Consider the following 24,752-nt stretch of genomic DNA (forward strand, 5'->3'; position numbering starts at 1 on the left):
AATATTACCTTTGGGAACTTTCATTAGTCAGTAGACCATCCAACAGTTTGTCTGTCTTTTGTAATGTGTGATGCACATACTACTGGTATTACACAGAATGACTTCAGCTGATTACATGGTCAAGCACCTTTTAATTGTAATACTTGCATGACTAATATAATGTGAATTGGGAAAATTTTAAAACAAACATAACCAGAACATCAAACTAGTGATTTAACTTATGTTATTTAAATTATGGCTAAAAGTATTTGATTTTTAAAAGTTAGTTTTAGGAGAACTAATAAGAAACTAATAATTTGCGTAGTGTGAAAATATGCCAGAAATCCTAAGATGAAACTCATGATTTTATACCAGTTTTTAAGTGTATCAATTTATTTAGTAATCATAACCAGTTAAAGTTTATTTAGTAAACACTTATCTTTTAGCTGACAGGAAGAAAAACATTTTACTCTTCTAGTCTTTTTTTTTTTGACAGGAAATAGGATTCACTGATAGGCAGTGCCCAGGTTCTCGTGACTACAGAGCCCACCATTCATCCAAGGGGCCATGATTAGGGATACATTTGACTCCACAGCCTTCTGATGAGCTGCTTTTTCTTCAGCAATCATATCTTCAATTTCATCCACATTAAACTTAAGTCAAACCTCTTAGAAATGTGAATCTTCTGGCAGCAGGGAGCTTGCACTTGGTCCTGTAGGGCCTCAATTACATACTCCTTGTTCTGCAGCTTGGTACAGATGGACATGATGACTTGTCCAACATGGACCCTGGCCACTGTGCTTTCCAAAGCACTCCTCAGACCTGTCTGCATGCTAGCTTAGAGATAGCATGAGGTCAGACATCAACGCCCACTGGAAAGGGCTGTCTCCAAGGTCCCTTAGGGGAACCCATACAATCAATAGGCTGCATACACTACCAAGGAACCATAGCACCCTGGGCATTCTTCTAATCTTTAGGCCCTTATGCGTCACAAAGAATATGCTCTCAAAGTTCAGAATCTTTATATGGATTCTATCAGTAAAGAGAGCAAGCACGTAGATTTCATAAGTTCAACAGTGCTCACAAAATAGTAGGTGAGGTATGCCAGCATTGTAAACACCAAGAGCAGAAAGGGCATTCCAGGCTTGTAAAAGTGCAAACCAATATTGTTTTCACTACTGTTCAGAAGAAACTATCTGCCAATCAGGAAGCCCTTCCACCTCAAGGTTTAAAAATAGTGGAAAGAAGTGGCATAGACAGACCCTCAGTCTCCCTTGATGAGCCATATACTAAGAAAACAGAATCTAACAGCAAGACAATCAGTCGGTTAGGTGTCTTTTTTTTTTCTTTTTTTTTTTTAAAGATCTTGTTTATTTGAACGAGAAAATGAGAGAGACAGAGAGCATGAACAGGGGAGCAGGTCAGAGGGAGAGGGAGAAGCAGACTTCTTCTTGAGCAGGGAGCTTGACACGGGGCTGGATCCCAGGGCCCTGGGATTATGACCTGAGCCAAAAGTAGATGTTTAACCCAATGAGCCATCCAGGTGACTCTGGCATCTGACTCTTGATCTCAGTTCACGTCTTGATCTCAGGGTGGTGAGACTGAGTCCCACTGTATGTGAAAAATATAAAATAAAATAAAATAAAATAAAAAATAAAAGCAAGACAGTTACATTACCAACAACTACAGCAGTATGGAGATAAAAGTGAAAAAATGGCAAACAAAAATAATCCATTTAAAGCTGTGGCAACTACAAGGGCAGCCTAAGGCAAGGGCGATTCATACACCCGAGAAGTGTCAAAGAGTTATCTACTATGGAAAGTACTGCCTGACAGTAATCAAAATTCTGGAAAGATTTCAAAGATTCTTAGAGTATTGAGGATCATCTCTTTGGGTTTAAATAAAAGGATATGCCAAGAGTTTGATAGAAAAACAACAACAACAACAACAAAATCCAACTTCATCTATAAAGCACTGCTTAATTAGATCTATGTAGGTGTTAGAAGACTAGAATTTGTACACTTCTTGAAGAAAGATAAGGATTCAGTCTATTTATAGATTTATAATTAACAACTAACAGATGTAACTACTTCTCAATATAGCCTTTCCAAAGCCTGGTAGGAATCATGCTGGAAAACTGCACAGCAGCTTCCTGGAAAAGAATGTTCAGTAGAGAACATTTGATTTGATAAGTGTCAGAGAAGATCTCATGGATTGATCCTTCTAAAATTCACTTTCAGTAAAACCAAAGAAAGCACACCCACTATAAAAAAGAATATATACACACATATACGTGATTCTTACCATTTCCGGAAAGTCTGAGCAAATCTTTCAACAAGATCCTGAGGTAAGGATAAGGACCAGGTAGGTTTGTTTGGATTCTAGGTTTGGTTTGCTAAGTTCTAGTAAATAGGTGCTTGTTTTGCTTTGTAGGTATCTGTGTGTTTGATTCAACACATCTTTCAGGGAATGACAGTGGAGAAATTGGGCAGGGGGTTCTCGGTAGGACAAGGCATGAGCTATTTGATGGGAAGCAATTAGGTCAGACTGTGGCTTATACCCCAGGATGAGGCAATAAATGTTGGAAACACCAGCATGACAGAGTCATAACAAAAGAATACAGACTCCAGGCACTCTGAAATAACTAAGCTATGTTTTCGAGCAGGCACTTAGACAAAAATGGTGGTTATAACCACTTAAGGTATAAATGAGTCAATTATACCAATATGTTTAGCTGCTTGTGTCTTCCTTGGTCATTGTGATTTTTTTTTTTTTTTTTTTTTTTAAAGATTTTATTTATTTATTTGACAGAGAGAAATCACAAGTAGGCAGAGAGGCAGGCAGAGAGAGATAGAGAGGAGGAAGCAGGCTCCCTGCTGAGCAGAGAGCCCGATGCGGGACTCGATCCCAGGACCCTGAGATCATGACCTGAGCCGAAGGCAGCGGCTTAACCACTGAGCCACCCAGGCGCCCGGTCATTGTGATTTAAGGCATACATTAGTCATGAGCAGCAGTCTTGTATTGCCAAAGGAAGTAGAGACAACTGAGCCCCACCATTAGTGGTGGTATCACTAGCCCATAAATCACAAATCAGACAGGGTATCAAGACTTCTCAATGAAAATCTTCCAAATGAATTAAGTAGTCACATCTTTGGCAGGGTTACTCTCCTACTCCATAAAATATGGACTAATTGTTGGATTCATTTACTGGAACTTGCGATATCAACCTAAGGACATTACTACTTCATCCACTGTACATTAGTAGGGTTTAATGAAGAAGGGTATCAGCTGCTGTTTATTTTTGAGTAACTCAAAAGAAGAGAGGATAAACTATACTCAGGGTTTGGCGATGTGAGTGAACATTCTGGGATTTCAGTGGAGAGCAAGTAGAATATTTTTTTCAATTATCCCCCAGAGTACTAAACTAGAACTTCTATACCTAACACCCTACCCTTGCAGGAGCTTAGTATTGAAGACAGTGTATCTTGGCTTTAGGAATTTGGTGGCTGGTATGTACTAACAGAAACTAGAAGACTAGAGAGTTTTAAGTCTAGGTACTTTTAAATCAGAATTTTGGATCCAGGGGTTGGGTGAACTGAATGAAGGTAGTCAAAAGGTATAAACTTACAGTTATATTTAAGCTCAGGGAATGTAATATACATGATGATTCTAATAAACAGTTGTGTATTGTATATTTAAAAGTTGCTCAGAGCAGATATTAAAAGTTCTCATCATAAGAAAAAAAATGTACTGTGTAGTGATATTATTAAACTTATCGTGGTAATCATTTCACAATACATGCATCATATTATTATGTCGTATACCTTAAACTTCTAAATATTACATGTCAATTATATCTTCATACAACTGGGGAAAAAAGATTTTTGGGTCCAGATATAGGTTACAGCGTAGGCAGCCTTTCTTGGGTCCCACAACTCAGAAAACCAAATAATTTTTAAACCTCTGGAGTCTGACTCTTTCTCTTACCTTCCCCCCTACCCCCAGACACAACATGGGTCAATATAGAACCCATCCCTCTTATTCCATCTTTTCTCTGACATTTCTTATTTGACTCATAGGTTATTTAGAAGTGGCAGTTTAATTTGCAAGTATTTGGGAACTTCTCACATTTCTTTCAATTTCGGCATTTTATTTTTTTTATTATTTTTTTAATTTTTAATTTTTGATAAACATGTATTTTTATCCCCAGGGGTACATCGGCATTTTTTACTATGTCAATTTCAGTATTTTTTTTACTATGTGGCTCTCTACTAATTTTTGCTACTTGAAGTTAGCTTCTTGGGAGTGTAAATTCATGATTTTCATCAAATTTGGCAAGCTTAGAGCCACTAATATATAGGTTATATAGTTATATATACTTTATTTAGAATTCATATATATCACTCTTTTACTCTCCTTTTGTACTTCAATGTATGTTGGTGCAGTTAATGCAATCCACATTTCTGAGGCTGTTAATTTTCCTTCAGTATTTTTTCTCTCTTCAGATTGTGTAATCTCCAAGTTCAGGTTCTTCTACTGGTTCAAATGCACTGTAGAGACCCTAAAGTAATGTGCCTGGGTGGCTCAGTGGTTTAAGCCACTGCCTTTGCCTCAGGTCATGATCTTGGGGTCCTGGGATTGAGTCCCACATCGGGCTCTCTGCTCAGCGGGGAGCCTGCTCCCTCCTCTCTCTCTCTGTCAAATAAATAAATAAAATCTTAAAAAAAAAATGTTTCTCTTTATTCTTTATTTGGTAAGCACTACTAACCCAGCTTCCTTTACTTTTAAAGCATGCTTTCAGTCTTTTGAACATATGGTGGTTGCCTTGAAGTCTTTTATCTAATATCTGGGCTCTCTTACAAGTATTTTTCCCTGTCTGCTTTTTTTGCCCTCTCTACAGGTCCCTCTTTTCTATTTCTTTACAGGTCTCTTTCTAGGTGAAAACCGGTCATTTTAAGGAATCTATTGTAGGCTTTTGCTTTTTTTTTTTTTTTTTTTAGATTTTATTTATTTATTTGACAGAGATCACAAGTAGACAGAGAGGCAGGCAGAAAGAAAGGAAGGGAAGCAGACTCCCCGCTGAGCAAAGAGCCCAATGCAAGCCTTGATCCCAGGACCCTGAAATCATGACCTGAGCTGAAGGCAGAGGCTTAACCCACTGAGCCACACAGGCGCCCCAGCTTTTGCTGTTCTTATAGAGAATAAATTTTCTTGAAGAAATGTTTCTTCATTTGCTGTATGCTCTTAGGACAATTTTCAGACTTTAAATGGGTGTTTAAAAATATTTTTTACAGGGCACCTGGGTGGCTGAGTTGGTTAACTGTCTGCCTTCAGCTCAGATCATGATCCTGGGGTCTTGGGACAGAGCTCCAAGTTGGGTCCCCCCCTCAGCAGGGAGTCCATTTCCCCCTCTGTCCTTCCTTCTGCTCTTGCAAATAAAATCTTAATAGATAAATAAAAAATAAAATACTTTTTACCAGTTGTGGTTGTTTTGCTAGAAAACATGTCCACAGAGCTCCTTGAGCTACCATTCTAGAAGTGGAACTCACTCTGTTGATTTTTCAAGTATAATTGTGTTTTCTTAGTGGCTATTGTAGGAATTACAATATGGATTTTATCAGCCATCTTTAGATTAGTATTAATCTAGCAAAATAGCCATTCCTTCCCCCAATTTAATGCTATTTTTGTCACACGTATCCCACCTACATATGCTGTCAATTCAATATACTGTTACAATTATTGCTGTATATAATGTATTCTAATTAACAGTAAAAATATCTATACAGTCTTAGGAGAGCTTACCTACATATTTACTGTTCTCAATATTCATTTCTTCCAGTGAATTTGAGTTACTATCTGGAATCATTTTCTTTCAGCCTTAAGAACGTCAACATTTCTTTTGAGGTAGATTGGCTAGCAATAAATTTTGTCCATTGCCTGGACACGCATTATTTTGCATTTATCTTGACAGTTTTGCTGGATTTTTTTTTTTTTTTTTGGATGTAGAATTCTTGGCTGATAATTTATTTTTCCTCCATACCTTAAGTATGTTACTCACTGCCTTCTGGCCTCTACATTTTTTTTTTTTGGCCTTTATTATTTCTGATGAGAAGTCAACAGTTAACTATATTGTTCATTTACATGAATCATATTTTCTTGCTTTCACGAATTTCCCACGAATTTGACTATTAAGTATATAGGTGTGGTTCTTTTTGTGTTTATCCTGGGTTTTACTGAAGTTCTTGGATCTATGGGTTAATCTTTTCATTACATTTAGGAAATTTTCAGCTATTCTTTTTCCAATTTATGCCCTGCTCTCCCACCCCCACTGTGCATGTTGGTATGCTTGGAATTTGTCCCATAGATTTCAAGGAGCTTGCCTCTCACGAAATGGAGCCCTCTCTTTTAGAAGCATTCACCTTTTTTCTGATTGCATTTAATTTTTAAAACTTAGTTCAGGGGTGCCTGGGTGGCTCAGTGGGTTAAGTGTCCAACTGTTGATTTCAGCTCAGGTCTTGATGTCAGGGTCATGAGTTCAAACCCCATGAGAAAAAGCAAACAAAGAAAACCCCAAACAATTTAATTCAGTGGTTATTAGTTAAAAATGTGACATTATATTCTTTCTTTTAGAAATAGTAATAGTACTTAGGTTTTTGTTCTGCATACATACTAACAAAAGAGATGACAAAAATGAAAATAAGAATTCTTTCAAATACAGTGATTAGAATGGAAAATGAAGGTGGAACAGGAGTGTTCCTCTTGAGGAACAATATTTATAAAATCTTACATGTAATCTTTAATGAACTCATATGCATTATAAAAAAGGGGTCATTATGAGTGATCTGGAGATGGCTACATATGCTTTGTTAAGAATGCCATATCTTTTATCATACAGACTTCAAATACTTTTCAGCTACACTTATGAGCATTTAAAAAAAAAATGGAGCTACGTCAACTACAGGATGACCAATAAATATAATTAGTTCATCAACACAATAGGGTAACAACAACGATGAAAATACTTGACCTCATATAGTCCAAATACTAACGTTAATTTCCATTTACATATTTGAAGGCAAATGTGTAATTACCAAACAATGTATAGCACAGAAACAAGAAAGTGTTGTAAGTCTAGTTATTTTGATAGGTTTTTCTACACATAATTATCAACAATTTATTATAAAAACCTACATATACAATTAAAAAATACTTGATCAAAAGTCTTTTAAAATATAATCAGAATGAAATGTGTAGAAAGAGACATTTCAAAGTCGTAGCAGTTACTACTATTACAATATTTAATCATTTTTACAATAGGTCTGTTGTTCCATTTCAATTAAATTCATTTCTTGGAACCATCACATTTCTTGCTGAATTTCAGTCAGAGCAAAAGCAAGTTGTCTAATTTTTTCTTCCATTGCTTTTTTGTTCTTGCATGTTTCTTGAAGAAGTTCACGCATTTCCTCTTCAACCCGATGAACCTAAATCAACATGTAAAGTTTGCATTTAAATTTTTTAAAGAAAATATATTTAAAAAATGCATTCTGAAAGAAAAAGTCAAACTTTACTCTCATTAATTTTGTAACTTGTGGTATTCATTTAAAGCAAAGAGGTATATATATAATGTAACTTGTTTAAATACTAATACTGTATACAAAGTACTTACATTTATATTGTCTAGATCTCACAGGTTCTTGTGATGAGTACACAGTAATTTAACTTAACTGTATTTTAGAGCTTAGAAAATTTGTTCAAGGCTGTGCAATTTCTCAGTAGCATATATGAATAGAAACTCAGTCTTCTGACTTATGTTACGTATGAATGAGGAGTCATGAGTTCAACTAAAACAATTCCTCACAGACTTTTAAAACTGAAATAACCTCCCTTCCTATTTAATCTGGTCTACTGTATTTTTCTTTTCTTTTTTTTTTTTTTAAGGTTGTATTTATTTATTTGATAGACCGAGATCACAAGTAGGCAGAGAGGCAGGCAGAGAGAGAGAGAGGGGGAAGCAGGCTTCCTGCTGAGCAGAGCCCGATGTGGGGCTAGACACCAGGACCTGGGATCATGACTTGAGCTGAAGGCAGAGGCTTTAACCCACTGGAAAATGGTGCCCCTGGTCTACTGTATTTCTAAAATTGCTGTTGGTTATCATCTCTTCCCAACCTATATTCTCCTAGAATTCTCTGTACTGTATACTATTAATTTCTGCTTGAAATTCTCTCTCCTATGATGCAACATTCCTGATAGTGCTAGCAATATGACCATTCCTTTTTATTTACTTCCCTCTTCTGAATCTCTAATACAGATTTCCTAAACTTTTTCCCTTAGAAAACTAATATTTCTCCTAATTTAAATTATCATCTTTATGTAATAATTTGTAATTTTTTTCAGTTATCACATTTAAGCCCTGGTGCCATTTCTGTAACTCTCTAACATCCCTTTGATATTACACCATATTGGCACCAGAGGTCCAAAATCAAACTCAGTATTTTCCTTTCAGCTAAGGGCCTAATCTTATGCTTTATTTGGTATTACTTGATGCACCCTTGTTAACACTTGGTAGATTTTAAAGAAAACTTCTGAAACATATGTTGACCTGAAATAAAATAAAGAGCTACATTTTGAACAAGTTATACTTCCTTATTTATTGTCATTATTTCCAAAGACCTTGTTGCTTTTTTTTTTTCCACATAGACTCCTGAGGGTAATGTCACCTAATCACACAACTGTCATTAAAATTTTAGGAGTTACTCTTTCCGTTTATGAACTCTTTCCCAGTTAGCTGATTTTCAATCGCTGTATCACAGATATGATTCTTACTGCCGCTTCAAAATCAAGAGAAAATGGTAATTTACAACTCTTCACTCACCTAGTGGATGTCAACAGAGGGATTATATCAAACTAAACGGGGTACCTGTTGCATTTTTAAAATACCTGGATATAACCAGAGACAGGAAATGAAAGTCTCTGAGGGGGAAGCTCATGCATGTGTATTATTAAAAAGCTCTACAAGTGATTCTGATATCCACCTCTGATTTATCATCACCCTAAGTATCTCTGTCAATGATATTAAATGATATCTTGATATTAAATGATCTCATTCAAGACAATCAGTGACAGTCTTAAACCCTAATTAATAAAATACTCTTTGGAAACTTTTTCCAAAATAGTGATGGATTATACTTTTTATTTATATAGTACCTTTAAATTTGCAGAATCGATGTATTTCTGCTTTTCACTTGCCAGTTGTATTATTTCAGCATGATGAGCTTCAACAATTGCATCAACTTGTTTTTTAAAGGCATCATCCATACTGTGAAGCTTTTCCACTGCATCCCTTAAAAATAAAATAAAAACCATATTATCTTTGTGCGTAAAAATTAGCATTTTTTCTCTTCTTGGATGGCAACTCTTATATTCATATTTTAATGGAAGTATAACTCCATTAAGTAGCAAAGGGCTATCTTGGGTAACTAAAGATATAAGTGGTTCATCATCCAGCGGCATCTGTTAGTAACACAACAGGGTAGGGTAACATCAAGGAAAACTTGTTATACTTTTACCCTCTGAAAGTTAGAGTACTCTGGTTCTCATTTATTTTGAGTCTAAGGATCTGAGTTTTAAGCACATTCACAGATGACTACTATCAATCTTTTTTTTCCCCATGTGTTTGTAGTATAACTTGAGAGGTATACACTACGGGAAGATTTGAGTCTATGCATATGTATTATATGTCTGACTTCTTTATGCTAATGCTTAATAGATAATACTCTATATTAATAAGCACATTAAATAGCATTCACAAAATTTTAGTGCTAAGAGTTTCTTAGAGGCCAAACCCAAATTCCTTTATATTAAATATGAATATAAGAAAGTTAAGTCCATAATGAACACACTTTCTGCTTTTGGTATAGCCCATAGTAAAATGGATTGAAATTAGGTCCATGAATCAGATTTTTATTCCCAGTTGCAACACTTATTAGCCATATGACTTAAAAGCAAGTCACAAGCTCTGCATTTAAGTTTTTTGGGTAACTATAAAACAGGATAATTCTACTCTTCTGCCAACCTCACAGAACTGTTGCTGGGTTCAAATTAAGATATAAGAGAAAAAATCAATTTATATGTTATAAAAGGCTATATAAATAAAATGTTTTTGTGAAAATTCTATTAAGTCAAAAATCATATATGCATATATACTAGTCCTAGTCATTAAAGTATTAATGTATAAAATCAGGTCTTCATTGTTTTGCGATTAACATAATAATGTAATATAAGAGATTCTGAAAACTATCAGGCTTTATGATTTATATTAAAGTTTAGAAACTGCTCTTTATAGAAGATGCTATTTCTTTTAGGATTGAAAATACTCCAAATTGTGACAGGCAAGAAAGAAAATTACAATAGGTTTCAAGCCATGGTCCTTGAATTAGCACAGCTGAAAGCAAAGAGGAACAGGTACACGTAACTGTATTATCCATTAAAACTTTCTATAGAATATAATATTTTTCCACGGCAATTACTGTGTGTCAGGCACTAAGTACTAATTAACTCTTATAAGCCATATATATATATATATATACACACACACACATAAATATACATATACACAAAATTTAAACCTCACACCAAACATTTGAGGTAGGAACTATTATCTACATTTTATAGATAGAATGGAAGTAAAGTACTTGGCAAATAACTAAGTCCAACACACTTTAACCCTTTCCTCTGTCCTTCTTTTTACATTATCTCACCCATTCCAATTCAGTGTTTATGTTTAAAGATCTCCCACATACTCTAGGACTCAGTGCTTACTTTTGTAGTTCAACACTTTTGTCTCTTTCTGCTTTAAGTTTCCTTTCCTTGTCTTCAAATTTTTCTTTCACTTCTTTTACTTGCATTTCAAGATGACTTAGAAGCTCTCCTTTATCATGCCATTTCTGATTAAGTGTACTAATACAAAAAGAAACAATTTAAAAAATAAAACTGGCTATATGAAATTATTTAGCCACATTTTATTTCTCAACAGGAAATACCAGATACCTGTAAGCTTTTCTAATTTCTTCAAGTTCTAATTCCTTTACTTTCAACTGTTGTTTTAGTTTTTCTTTTCTTTCATTGTGTCTTTCCAGTTTTTCAATTATGTCATCCAGTTGTGAAGATTTCTCATCAAGTTGTTCTTGAGTACATCTTTGTATTTCAGTGATCTTTTCTTGTAATATTTTGATTTGTTCTTCTCTTTCCTGTACACACTTGAAGAAAAAAAAATCAGCACTTTACTTTTATTAACCCTAAATGTCTCATTTTGTAATTAATTAGATATGGTTTAAAATTTTTCTCAAAACTACAAATTAAAAAAATAAATTGAGAGACACCTGGGGCTCAACTGGTTAGGCATCCCCCTTCAGCTCAGGTCACAATACCAGAGGTCCTGGGATTCTGGGATCAAGCCCTGTGTTGGGAATCCCTGCTCAGTGGGGAGCCTGCTTCTCCCTCTGCCTCTGCCCCTTCCCCCTGCTTGTGCTCTTTCTTTCTCTACTAAGTAAATAAAATCTTAAAAAAAAAAAAAAGTAAATTGAATGTTTATTGAGTGTTTTCAAAGAGATTTATAGGACATATACTTAAGGTAGATGCTTAACCCACTGAGCCACCAAGGTGCCCCTCAGGATGTTTTAAAATCATAATCAGTACGAAACATTACTACTTTAAATGTTATTAAGAAAAATAAAAATTTTTATTCCTCTCACATTTTTTATTTCAGTAAATTAGGCAATTATCAATCATAGAGTGAGAAAGAAGGAAAAGAAAGCAGCACAATAAAAATTTCAATTACCACAATTTCACATTTGAAAAGATTTCATGACAGAAACAGAAAAAAACTCTTGAGTGGATGACTGATACAGCAAAGACTGATATTCACAGTATATGTCATGGCACAAATTAAACTGCTATTTCTACTGTGCTAAACAGAAGTGCTTTCTGTATCAGGATGAGCAAATACTTTACTTCAAAATAAAGTACAGTTTTATCACTATTAAAATGCCACATTAAAAAACAGGTTTTATAGGTGCCTGGGTGGCTCAGTGGTTTAAGCCTCTGCCTTTGGCTCAGGTCAAGATCCCAGGGTCGTTGGATTGAGTCCTGCATTGGCTCTCTGCTCAGCAGACAGCCTGCTTCCCCCACTCTCTGCCTACTTGTGATTTCTCTCTCTGTGTGCCAAATAAATAAAATCTAAAAAACAAACAAACAAAAAAACAGGTTTTATACCTCTCAAAACATTTTTTATTCTATCTTCTATGCCATGAGTCAGACTTTATCCTGTATTTACATAGTAAAAATCAGATGATAATGAAAGATCAAAACCACCATGGGTACTGTTAGAAGTCTGCAGGTACTAGGCCTCATATAAGTTATTTACTCCAGTGAACATTTGTTTGCTTTATGTGGGCATGCCTGGATGTCTGGGATAGCCCTGCTATATACCATCTACTGATACTAGTCCCTGTGAGTGAGAAAAAGAGGAAATTGGTAGTTCTGAAATAGAGTAGTTTTTAACCCCGTTTCCTCTGGCCCACCTTGCCCTTTTTCCTTCTGGGAAGATGGAGGCAAACAAACAAATACTGGAAAAGGGTAGCTTAAGTATGTATCCATACGTATTAGAAGGAGGTGGTTTAATTCCTCAGTGTGTTACATATCTAAAAACTCTAAGTGAAGATGTCGGGTAGTCTTGTAGTCTGGACCAACATCTTCATAAAAGCCATGAATTGTTTATTTTCTCCCTGTGACTCTGAAACACTTAATGAGCAGAAGTCTTATGAAATAATCCCATTAATAAAAAAGAATAAACATTGCATCATTAGAGAGTACTGTAAGCCATATATACTGAAAAATACCAAAATAATATATGAGGAAGAAAAAGAGTTTAAAAAAATTTCTGCTTCTGATTTCCAAAATCAGAAGCTAACAGAATCTATTTAATTTAAATCAAACCCCAATCTGAAAACATCAAACATCTTTATCATGTTCATTTGCTTTTTGCAGATTTGTTTTGTCTGCTTTGTCAGACTTTGTTTTGCAGACTTGTCTTTCTACATAAACTTTCAATCTGAACCCTTGGTTTCCTATGATTTGGGGCCAGAGACAAGTCTGAGAAACAATATTATCAGTAACAAACTTTAAAAGACCCAGAGAATTTCTATTTTATGAACAAATCTAATTTAACAATGAATTAGGATCATTATCCATTTTAGGTATTAGCGATGATGAATTTGCTGCTGAAAGAAATTAGGCCAAACTATCGCTCTATGCTGTATGATTAATGGGAAGGCACCACTAATACTCGTATCTTTGAGGCTGATGCAATGTTGTTTAGAATAAATGTAGTAAATTGTGGGGGGAAAAAATGACGGGCTAACTTTTTTTGGAAAAAACCAAAAACCTAAAATCAAAACTCTTCTGTGTTTCAGATCAACTGTTATCATTCATGATTAGTCATTTCCTTCCTGCTCAGAGATTGACAATTAGGCAGCAGTCTTCCATGGAAGTAGCTTTGTTAGTAACAATGTATTATACCCAGAGCATCATCTGTTTTACCTGTGAAAATTAAAAGCAAACCACAAGTCTCTGTGTTTCGTATTTAGCTTAACTCAAAGGAAAATATGCTTGGCTAGATTTTTAAAAAAAGAAAAAAGGTTTACTGCTAAAAAAAAATTTCAGTGATTTTTCGCTACTGCTTGGCATATATGACATATATATTTGAATTTTTGGATCTACCGTAACCAAATTTCCATTGAGGGAATACCGCTGTAATTGTTTAAGGTGGTACAGTTCAGGCATTCATAGCCTAAATCTAGCTATGATATAGCAACATAGTGATAAATCTTGATTTTCTGTACTTGATAAAGTTCCCAAGGAATTTTTAAAAAAATGACCAAGAAAAAGAAAAAGAAATCTTATGCAGTTATAGCCACTCTGAAGAATGAGTTCTTTAGTGGGTGATAATCTCATTTAGAAGATTCTTAACTCTTTTCTCCATTTTTATACTTTAAGAGACAATCTCTTGAAGAAAATTTTGGAGATCAAAATTTGATTCATTGCTCAAGATAAGAAATCCTGTTAGTATCTCTCTTAAGAAAGGCAATATTGAAGAAGAGGGTAAAAACATGGTCTCCCCTGGGAAAGCATCTTTTACAAACAATTTATATTTTTAAATATAGAATAGTTGGTTTTGTCATAATTCTGAGATGCGACTTAGCAATATTGGAACATCCTAAACAATGCTCTTTTTTTAAAGATTTTATTTATTTATTTGACAGAGAGAGATTACAAGTAGGCAGAGAGGCAGACAGAGAGGAGGAAGCAGGCTCCCTGCTGAGCAGAGAGCCCGATGCGGGACTCGATCCCAGGACCCTGAGATCATGACCTGAGCCAAAGGCAGCGGTTTAACCCACTGAGCCACCCAGGCGCCCCCCTAAACAATGCTCTTAAAGGATATTTTGAAGATATAAAACATGAATTTTCTTAAGATTCCCAACCCTTTATTGACACTAATTCTAGTTATTTCACAGGCCATAATAACATCATCCCATAAAACTTTGAGGTAAAAGTAATTTAAAATTAATAAATAAAAGCCATACAGTCCTTTTTAAAGGCAAAGGGCATATATCATACAAGGAAACACATGACAATCTGTCCAAATTAAACAACAGTTTGGATTCATTGAGATAGATATTTATTTGATAATTTGACCCACTAATTTATAAATTTGCCACATGTTCTTTCCCCAAAATAAAGTATCAAACTTACGGTTTTTAATTTTGTAATGGTTTCAGTTTGGTCTTCTATGATTTTGCACTTAATTCTTAATGCGTCATTATCACATTCATTTGCCTTTCTCAAAGACTCATTCTCTCTATATAAGCTTTCAATCTGAGCCTCTAATTTCCCACGATCTAAGGCTAGAGTTGATCCTGAGAAATAAACATCATCACTTACAAACTTTAAGAGACCTTGGAAGACTTGTATTTTATGAGCATCTAATCTAACAATGTATAATACAGTAAATAAAAACTGAATAAAAAAACCAAAATATATAAAGTATAATAGAAAGGAAAGGGGAAGACAACCAAAAGACCTTTTAAACACCTGTGGCTATTTGGAAAACCTAAAACTACAAATCAAGAACAAGTAACTCAGACATGTAATATTTAACTGGTTGAGTTTTGGCATTCAAACAAAAAAATCATATTCAAGACTCTTATATGGAATGGACAAATGAGCAATTCTCCATTAAAACCAACATCTACCTAATTGTAATTTGTAAAGTTGTCCATCTACAAATGCCAAATAATAGTATCTAGCTCTTGCTTTATAGTGACAGGAAACGAAAGGAGACTAAGAGTAAACTTACTTATACCTAAGGTGGTTTTCATTCATACACTATCTCACATTTTCCCATGCATAACACAGTAAGTGTTACCAACACTTTTAGAAATAAACTGAATATTGCATACTCTACAAATAATTTAAAAGCACTAGGAAAGAATTATTTCAGTGACTTAGTTAGTTGTAGCACTGTAAAGGTATACCTGTCCAGAAAAGTAACCAAATTATATTGGGCAGTAAACCAACAACAACAACAACAAAATCAGAGCTGTAACTTCCTAACTAGTGTAATAAACTGACATCTTAGGAGACATTCCATTTGGTTGTTGGGCTGGCAAATGCCTACTCATCCTTCCATACAAAGTGTCACTTTCTTTTTGGTGTGTCTTAGGCAGAGTTAATAAGCCCTTCCTTTTCTAAATACTCAGATCTGTTGGTTTAGAAGAATGGGTTATTTTCACTTTGAAAATCTGAAAATTTTACCCTGTTGTGCCAGCTCATGTCCCCATACTTTTCTTTCTGTCCTTAAACCATAAATTAGCGATTCCTTGGCGGCTAGCTCAGAAATAAGCTGGACTTTTTCATGCTTGAGAAGTTCTATTTGAATACTCTTCTGCTTGTCATCTTCAATCAGGATTTCAAGGGTGTTGATTTGATTCTGTACATCCCCAGAAACATTGAAGGGGGGAAAAAAAGCAAAGTAATTATTACATTTAAGTGCTTATTTTTTACTTTTTGCATTTTATGAGAAAAGATGTTATTTAAGCAGATATATAGTAAATGCTCCTATATTTTGCATCAGAAAAAGTTTTAATTTTATTAAAAACAGTTATAGGTCATGAAATAAAGTTAAAATTTAAGAGCTATCCCTTTAAAAACCCTGAATTTTACTCTAGTATCAGTTAAAAGAGTAACCATGCATGGAATACTCAAAAATTTTCACCAGCATTTATATCAATAATCTAAAGGACACTTTTAGGAATTAAGTTCTCTTGGGCAAAATACCGCTAATGTCTGAAATTGAGAAAACAGCACTAAAACATAAAATTTATTACAGCTAGGTATATCTAAAAACCACTACTATCACCACACAATTATCAGCAATTTGCAAGGTGTTTCCAAACTCAGGATACCATCTGAGTATCACCATCATAATTTTTGCTGTAACACTATACAACTGGCACCTATTTACCTAAGACATTTCTTAAATTCACTTATTTTAAATATTATTTTAGTGTAAGCAATACCATCTGTGAAATCATGGTTTAATCTACTTCTATTACTTTTCTCATATACCTCAAATATATATAATTAGCATTATTTAAAAGTTTATAATTGTGTTACTTTCTAAAATTATTATAAATAAAAATTAAGTTGAGACTATGAAATAAAAAGTTACAGTGTTTTACCTGTAAATTTGCTGCTGTTTCCTGTTTTAATTTCGAAACTTCTGCAAGTTTTGTTTTTTGCTCCTTCACCATACAGGTCAGATCTTTAATTAAAGAGGAAGATTCATTTTCTTTTCGTTGGGCCCAAACAAGAGCATGCTTGCTCTTTGCTAACTCAGTTGCAACATTTTCAAAACCATCTTTAACCTATATTTCAAAATTGCATTATAAATAGCAGTTCTCCAAATAAATAGAAACTGTTTCTATGGCTGTGTTCTAATAAAACTTTATTTACAAAAATAGGTCCTGGGCTTTAGTTTGCCAATCCCTGCTCTACAGTTATAGAAGAATTCAGGCTGCCCAATTCCTATTCTAGTGCTCTCTTTACTTGACCATTTATAATCTCACTTAGTTTTTGCAACAGCGCTGAAGAGTAGCTATTATTTATGTGAAGAAACTAAGGTGCTAATAATTTTAAGTAATTTGCTTAAAATCATAAACTAATGTGTAAATAGGGCTAGAATTCTAAAATATCTCATCCAACCATATCTTGCTGATTCTCTTTTCAATAAAAAGCTAGATGCCAATTCTTACATCTTGAAATCTTCTGGCTTCAACAGTTAGAGCAATACGGAATTCATTTTCTAAATCCATATATTGTTGGTTTAATGTATCAATTTTTTCTTGGTATTCTTTTATATCCTGCTCATGCTTTCTTTCTTCTTTAGCTACTTCTTTAGCTAAGGCTTCCTGGAACTCAGCATCACTGAAAAACTCCCTTGTTTCAAGTTCTTTCCTGGAATGCAAAACAAATAAAAATCACAGGATATTTATTCACCTGAAAACAAAGAAAAACTTTCAAGGTTTTTAAATAGTTGTTAAAATAGTCTATATTCTCTATTGTTAATTTATTTATTACTATTTTTTTCTATTGTTAATTTAAAATCAGCTCCTCACTTTGGAGCAGAGAAACTGGCACAGTAGAGGAAGGAGATATGAGTATTATTTGATTGTATACTCAGTGGTGATGGGGATAAAAGGAGTGTGCCATTTCTACACCGAGATAGTACAGAGTCATTATATGACTTCTAAAATTCTTTAGGTGCATTTGGAGAGGTGAAGTTCTCCTGCACTATATCCTCTACTTTGGCTGAATCTTTGACATACAAGTAATACAGTCTGACCATTACTGGTGGTTGGTTAACAGAAAAAAAAAATCAGTTGAAGTGTGAAATTATTTACCAATCTTCTGATACACAGGGTAAGGTTTTTGCTTTTGTTTTTTTTTAAATTTAAATGTGAGTTCATTCTTTAGAGTTCTCCACTATTTTTCCTGAGTACGTCAAACCCATAATACAAAATCCATTATTTCTAGTTTATATTTTTTTAAACTAGGACAAAAAGTTAAAAGATATTTCTAAAGGAAACTAAGTACAAAATTTTAGATTTTTACAATTATCTCCCCCAATCTTTTATAGTCATTCTGCCCCTGCATATGATGACAATTTTCCCCGGCACATCAAAATTTAATTTATACATTAAAATCTCATTTATGTAAGGTTAAAAACAAAACAGGTTTGGGAACAAACAGAATTAACCCATGGCAAATACACAATTCAACTGGTAGGGCAGTAAGCGTAGATAACTAGCTACAAGTATTCAAATTATTGTGGATTTCACAGAACAGGGCCGGCACGCTATAACTAATGGACCAAATCTGGCCTGAGACTCTTTTTTGGGAAATAAACTTTTATTGGAACACAGCCATGCCTATTCATTTACATATTCCCTATGGCTACTTGTTTTACTACACAAATATAGTTTGGTATGGCCCGAAAAGTCTGAAATATTTTTCAGACTTTTTTATCTGGCCCTTCACAGAAAAAGTTCATTGACTCCTGCACTTTAGAGGAAAAAAGACTACTAATTAATTTAATAGGCAGTTACTTGAAGGTCAATTAGAACAGTTTTCTCTGTATTACAATGACCAACTTTTGGTTGTGTTTGGAAAAATACAAAATAAACTTCATTGTTATAAGCTCTTACCTCAATAAAGCCACCGACTTGTTTTTAAGCTACTAGTTCTTAATGTAATACTGATTTTAATGTATACATAAACATGTTACTTTTCACAAGCCAGTTGTTAGATTTCACCACTGATCAATCAGTCTAGTTTTAGGTAAGGGAGTAGGGTAGGGAGGGACCAAGAAACTTTTCTTTTTCTATTTTTAAATATCATTACTTGGGGTGCCTGGATGGCTCAGTCAGTTAAGCATCTGCCTTCGGCTCAAGTCATGATCCCAGGGTCCTGGGACTGAGTCCCGCCTCTGGCTCCCTGCTTAGTGGGGAGTCTGCTTCTCTCGCTGCCCCGCCCCCTACTTATGTGCTTTTGTGTGCACATACACACATACACTCTCTCTCTCTAATAAATAAAAAAAAGATCTTAAAAAAAAAAGTCATTATTTTCCTGATACATCTTTGATTTACCTGTGTTCTTGTTCTTTCAATGCAAGAAGTTCATGAAGTTGCTGTACTTGTTCCTTTTCTTGATGAAGAGAAGTTCTAAGTAAGTTTATTTCGGTATCAGCCGCGGCAGCTTTGAGCTCCACCTCTTGGATTAGTCGCATCTAAGTAAATATACACCATTACAGTATTTAGATAATACTCTCCCTGCTTCTTCTATTTTAACGCCAGTTCTCCAAAGAAAAGTGCCTTTTTAATAATAGGAACTGGTGACTAAGCTGATTTTGAAAATCCATTAAATTAATGATGTTACGGTCACATAAAGTATAGCCTTAGAAGCATCAAATACACTAGCATTATCTATAGCTTAATTACATCATAGATCTCAATAATTTCCATTCGGAAAGTATGAAAATGCAATCTTCAGGCTCCCCAAAGACTTTTGAAACCTGGCTCTCAGAATATAAGCCTAACAACCCACACTATTTCCACCAACTATTCTTGTAATTGCTTTGTGAGGGCCAGTCAGAAATAATTCCAAGGGGGGTGGGTGGAGGGGTGGGTGGGTGGCGGCATGGTGTGTGTGCGTCCATCCATCCTGGCTGGCTCAGTTGGTACATACGGCACGCGACTCTCGATTCTAGGGTTGTAAATTTGAGCCCCATGTTGGATGTACAGACCACTCAAAAATAAAATCTTCAAAAAGAAAAAAAAAATCCACAGGAATTGTTATGTTTACATTAATTTTTGCATATATACTAATCTTTTAAGTTTACTCTGTAACAATATAACTTGTTTCAAGATACAACTATTAATTTGTGTTAACTCATATGACTGATAGATAAAAAGGGAGAAGTACCTGTGCTGCTTGCTGTTGCCCTTTTTGTCTCTCCATTTTTTCTAATGCTTTTTCCAGAGTTCTTAAGTGTCTAATGTGATCCTCTTGTTGATCTCTTGCTTTAATTAATTCAATAGTTAGTTTTTTAATTTCATTTTGAAGTTTGTGAACCATAACTTCGAGCTGTACTTTGGAATTTCTCTCTTTAAAAATAATTTCCCTTAGCCTAAAGGAGAAAACAAATGTGACTTTAATATGTATTATACATACAAAAGGATAAAAAAAATGTAGTTAATATTAAAGGGCTTAAGAGCAAGCAAGATGGATTAAGATAAAGCCTGTGCCTTCAAGAAGTCCAACACCTAGGAAAGGGAACAGACATGGATACAGTTATAAAGCTGTAAGAGAGAAATGATATATAAATAGATGACTGAAAGTCAACTTTGACCTCCCTATATCTTCCCCAGACACAAAATATGGATTTTAGCTTTCTCTCAGTTAAACCTTTTGATTACAACTAAAAACACTTAACTACTGAAATTAAAAGTGAGAATTTATTGACCTACATAAGCAATTCAGAGGATGGTGGGGATGATTCTGAGGGACCACTGAAAGCATGAGAGACCACTGAAGCCACGAAGACCATAAGGATTCTTGTCTTGTGATTCTCTACGAGCTGGTTTCCATTTCTCCTACAGTAGAGCTCCTTGTAAAGTATGAAGGAGAGAAGGAAAAAGCTAAAAATATCCCTGGGCTCACATTCTAACACCTCTGAGGACTAAGGCACTACCCAGACCCAGCCTGGGTTAGATGTTCATCTTTTTTTTTTTTTTTTTAAAGATTTTATTTATTTATTTGACAGAAGAGAGAGAGAGACACACAGCAAGAACAAGCAGGGGGAATGGGAGAGGGAGAAGCAAGCTTCCTGCTGAGCAGGGAGCCTGATGCGGGGCTTGATCCCAGGAACCTGGGATCATTACCTGAGCTGACGGCAGATGCTTAACGAGTCGAAGGCAGTTGCTTAATGAATGAGCCACCCAGTACCCCTAGGTGTTTATCTCTAGACCAATATTATAGGCAGGGAGGTGAATGATAATAGAATACAAGTCTAGCATTTGGAAATGGGACAACAAATAGCAAAGACAGCCTCATGAAAAAATACTAAGCTAGGTAGCCACTCCTATATGTATCTGCTGTAATTCCCAAGCCATAATTTAAAAAAGCAATATATCCATGAGCTTCTATACTAGCCATTTCTCTAATCCTTATTCTTATTATCTCTCCTCTTGCCTTTGAGAGTAGTCTCCAAACTGGTCTTCCTTTGTTCACTCTCTCAACTCCAGTTTGGTATACTATATGAAGAGTATTGAACTTTACTCTGCGGACTAGATGGTGGGTGGGAACAGAGTGACTACAGATCACTAGAATTAAAGCAATTCTCTAAGCAAGAGATACGGGACTAAACTAAAGTGACAGTAAAAGATAGTTCAACCTCTTAACAAATAGAATAAAAAAGATAGCAATATCAACTGGTTGTGGGATAGAACAAGAAAGGAAAAAAAAGAAGATTCCTAAATTGCTAGCTTTGGTGGCTGACTGGATGGGATAATATTTATTAGGACAGAGAATATAAAATAAGGAGCAAGATAAGTACAGTATGGACATATTGATTTAAGACACTTATGAGCAATGTACACAAGGCATTTCTAGTAGGTTATTAACTGGTAAGATATGCTCATTCAGGGGATGCCTGGGTGGCTCAGTTGGTTAAGCATCTGCCTTCAGCTTGGGTCATGATCCCAGGATCCTTGGATCAAGTCCCATATTGGGCTCCTTGTTCAGCACGGAGCCTCCTTCTCCCTCTGCCTACTGCTTCCCCTGCTTGTGGTCTCTCTTTCTGAGAAGCAAATAAATAAAATCTTAAAAAAAAAAATTTGTTCATCAAGGAGGTTTGGATGATAAAGATTTGGGAGCTTATAGATTAGGTATTAAAAATCACAATAAGAAGATTTGGTCTTTGAAATAATGTATACTCACAGCATGGCACCTAGATGATAGACTCTGTATTAGGGATAAGGAATATGGAATTCCTACCAGGTTATGTAAGAAAATAAAAAATGTGTGAGGATCTAATGCCAAACAAGTATCTGAGGTATAAATAAAAGCAGGATCAGAAAAGATTGATGCTGGATTTTCAAGAAAATAATCTATATGTAACATGGTAAACATGGACAACAATGGAAAGATTAAGGAAGGATAAAGATGAAGTATGCCCAAATTTCAATTTAAATGGAATCTGGCTAGCAGCCCCAGACACTGCTTCCTCAAATATACCACTAAAAGATACCTACAATACAGAATAAAGCAAAAATTCATACACATAAAATTAAAAACAAGAAAAAACATGCCAAAGTCTGGAAAAAATTTCAATTATAAGGCAAACAAAACTAAATTAAAAGAAAAACAACTAGAACACTCGGGCTTAACCTCATAAAACCATATCTTTCTTGGGGGGGAACGAAGATAAATTCTCTCTCTTTCATGACTCAAGGTCACAGAAGCTCTATAAATCTACTATCCCACTCTATTAGCTACCTAGGTACCTAATGGCAACGAGAGTGCTGTTTTTCTGAGGTAGTCAGAGATTGTCAATCTATCCATCTTGTTCCATTACCTCTGTCTAGTATCTTCTTGTATCAAAGATAGCAATTCCTAAAACAAATAAAGCAGGAAGTTGGTGGGTGGTGTAGAAGGGCTAGTAATAGTATAATGCATCACAGCTTGCATAATTGAGAGGTTCTCATAGAACTCATGATGGGTATTATAATTTTCCTTATAATCCAAAGTTACAAAGTACAAGAAAAATAGCTGCTGGGGATAGAAAATACCACATGAGTATCATAAAATTTTACTAGTTAAATACCTAAAAGAACCTGAGAACTGGGTTAGTGGCTGTGTACATGAACTTACTAATCTATTAAGATAGTAGAAAGGAATTTATCCACTGTATAAACAGACAGGAAATGGAACAGAAAGCAACTTCCCAAACTGTACTTGTTGGCAAATACTAAATCCAGAAACACAGTGCTCATTCAAGAACAATAAGAGATAAAAATCAACAAGAACTCTATGGAGAAGTCTTGTAACCCTTTGAGGAAAAGCATAACCTTAGAAATAATTATCTGCAGGAAACAGAAGATAAAAGTTACTATAATTCAGAAAACTGGTATTTTCAGAGAATAGAATAAGACAAAACTGCATTAGAGTATACAGAAAAAAAAAAACAGATAAAATGAGCAATGGAATGGAGAAGATAGAAAAGCAGAGACACCAGGGTTATTTAGTATCAGAGCCCACTGTAGAAAACAATATGCAAGAGAGACCAAATATGACTCACGAAGCTGAAAGTTTCCCAATCCCTATTCTTTATAGAAACCAACACTTTATAGAAAAAAAAAAATGCCAATCCCTGTTTTAGTCTTTTGCTCTTCTTCATTTATTATACTTATTTTCAATCTAACACTTCCCAGCTTGAAGGCACAAGTAAGTGTACCCTGAATCCTCCATTTACATAACAAAAAAGCATTAAATCTTTAAAATTAGTTCAAAACAAACTAAAACCACATACATTGTTTTTAATCTTACTACACCTACTGTATACTAAAGTATTCCAGTTCCAGGTTTAGTATTCTTTGCTCTAGGAGAGATCTTTCAGTTTACAGATTTTCCCCTTACCTATCTGTGGTAAGTACAGCCAGGCTATGAATATCTTTTTTTTCATTTGCATGTTTGTGTAGTTCAGCAATATAATCCATAAGTTTCTTTTCAGCTTGTTCAGCTTTCCATCTCTTCTCTCTCTCTTGCTCTAGTTGTTCAATAAGTGTCTGAAAGAAAACAATAGTGTTATATGAACCAGCAAAAGTTACTTAACCTCTCACTGCTTCAGTTTTCTCATTTATAATATAGGAATAATAGTTAATTCAAAGGGCTGTGGTTAGAATTAAGTTAGTGGAAGTAAAGTATACAGAACAGGGCAGAACAGTGTGTGGTAAATAATAGTCACTCAATAAATGCTAGCTGCTATTACTTTTGTCCTAATGATAATTATTATTTTCAAGCATTAAAGGCACTTTACTTGAGGACAGGCATGGAAGGTTTGAAATTGTTAAAAAAGCAATTATACTACTGGAAGAACAGTGCACATTATAATCGAAAGTGTAACTAGCACTTCATAAGTTAAAACAAAACAAGTTAATATTAGAAAAATAAAAATCAGTGTGTACTAAAAATTCTTAACTACAGGAGAATTATTAAGGCAAATACTGAGGAATATTTAAATTCCTGAAGGCCTGATTTTTTTTTCTTGGTTTTGTTTCTCTTTTTAAAGTAAGCTCTCTGCCAAACGTGGGGGCCTGAACTCACAATCCTGAGATCAAGGGTCTCATGCTCTTCCAACTGAGCCAGCCAGGTACCCTTCTTTAGCGCCTCTTAATCTGGGATCCATGCTTTCAAAACCAGACTTCAGCAGAGTCATGAAAACCTTGACACTAAACACATTTTTTGAATGTGCATAAATCTTCTCTGAGAAGACCCGTAAATCTCCTTAGCTATGGATCTGAGGGTCCGAGACCCCAAAGTTTGGAACCACTGTTTTAAGAAATAAGAACTTGAAAATTTTGATCTGTTTTTTGTCTCCA

The 24,752-nt window shown here is 34.8% G+C and overlaps 1 protein-coding gene and 1 pseudogene across 5 annotated transcripts in view; both read right to left on the bottom strand.

The window, feature by feature from the left end:
- Positions 1–859: 859 nt before the first annotated feature.
- Positions 860–984, bottom strand: LOC123387213 (annotated as a pseudogene).
- Positions 985–5,948: 4,964 nt separating this feature from the next.
- Positions 5,949–24,752, bottom strand: part of LRRCC1 (leucine rich repeat and coiled-coil centrosomal protein 1) — a 37,695-nt gene continuing 18,891 nt past the window's right edge. For all 5 annotated transcript variants that reach the window (XM_004766957.3, XM_004766956.3, XM_004766958.3 and 2 more), the window contains 11 exons: positions 23,791–23,939; positions 20,077–20,281; positions 19,242–19,381; positions 17,349–17,550; positions 16,776–16,961; positions 15,850–16,024; positions 14,788–14,951; positions 11,026–11,234; positions 10,798–10,935; positions 9,184–9,319; positions 5,949–7,460 (listed from right to left, as the gene is read on the bottom strand). In XM_004766957.3, the coding sequence (XP_004767014.2) occupies positions 7,338–7,460; positions 9,184–9,319; positions 10,798–10,935; positions 11,026–11,234; positions 14,788–14,951; positions 15,850–16,024; positions 16,776–16,961; positions 17,349–17,550; positions 19,242–19,381; positions 20,077–20,281; positions 23,791–23,939 (1,827 nt within the window). In that variant the 3' untranslated portion in view covers positions 5,949–7,337. The remainder of the gene's footprint in view (positions 7,461–9,183; positions 9,320–10,797; positions 10,936–11,025; positions 11,235–14,787; positions 14,952–15,849; positions 16,025–16,775; positions 16,962–17,348; positions 17,551–19,241; positions 19,382–20,076; positions 20,282–23,790; positions 23,940–24,752) is intronic.

This window comes from Mustela putorius, unplaced genomic scaffold (assembly GCF_011764305.1).
Source record: "Mustela putorius furo isolate JIRA1106 unplaced genomic scaffold, ASM1176430v1.1 tig00003846_pilon_pilon_pilon, whole genome shotgun sequence".
In the NCBI taxonomy this organism is placed as follows: domain Eukaryota; kingdom Metazoa; phylum Chordata; class Mammalia; order Carnivora; family Mustelidae; genus Mustela; species Mustela putorius.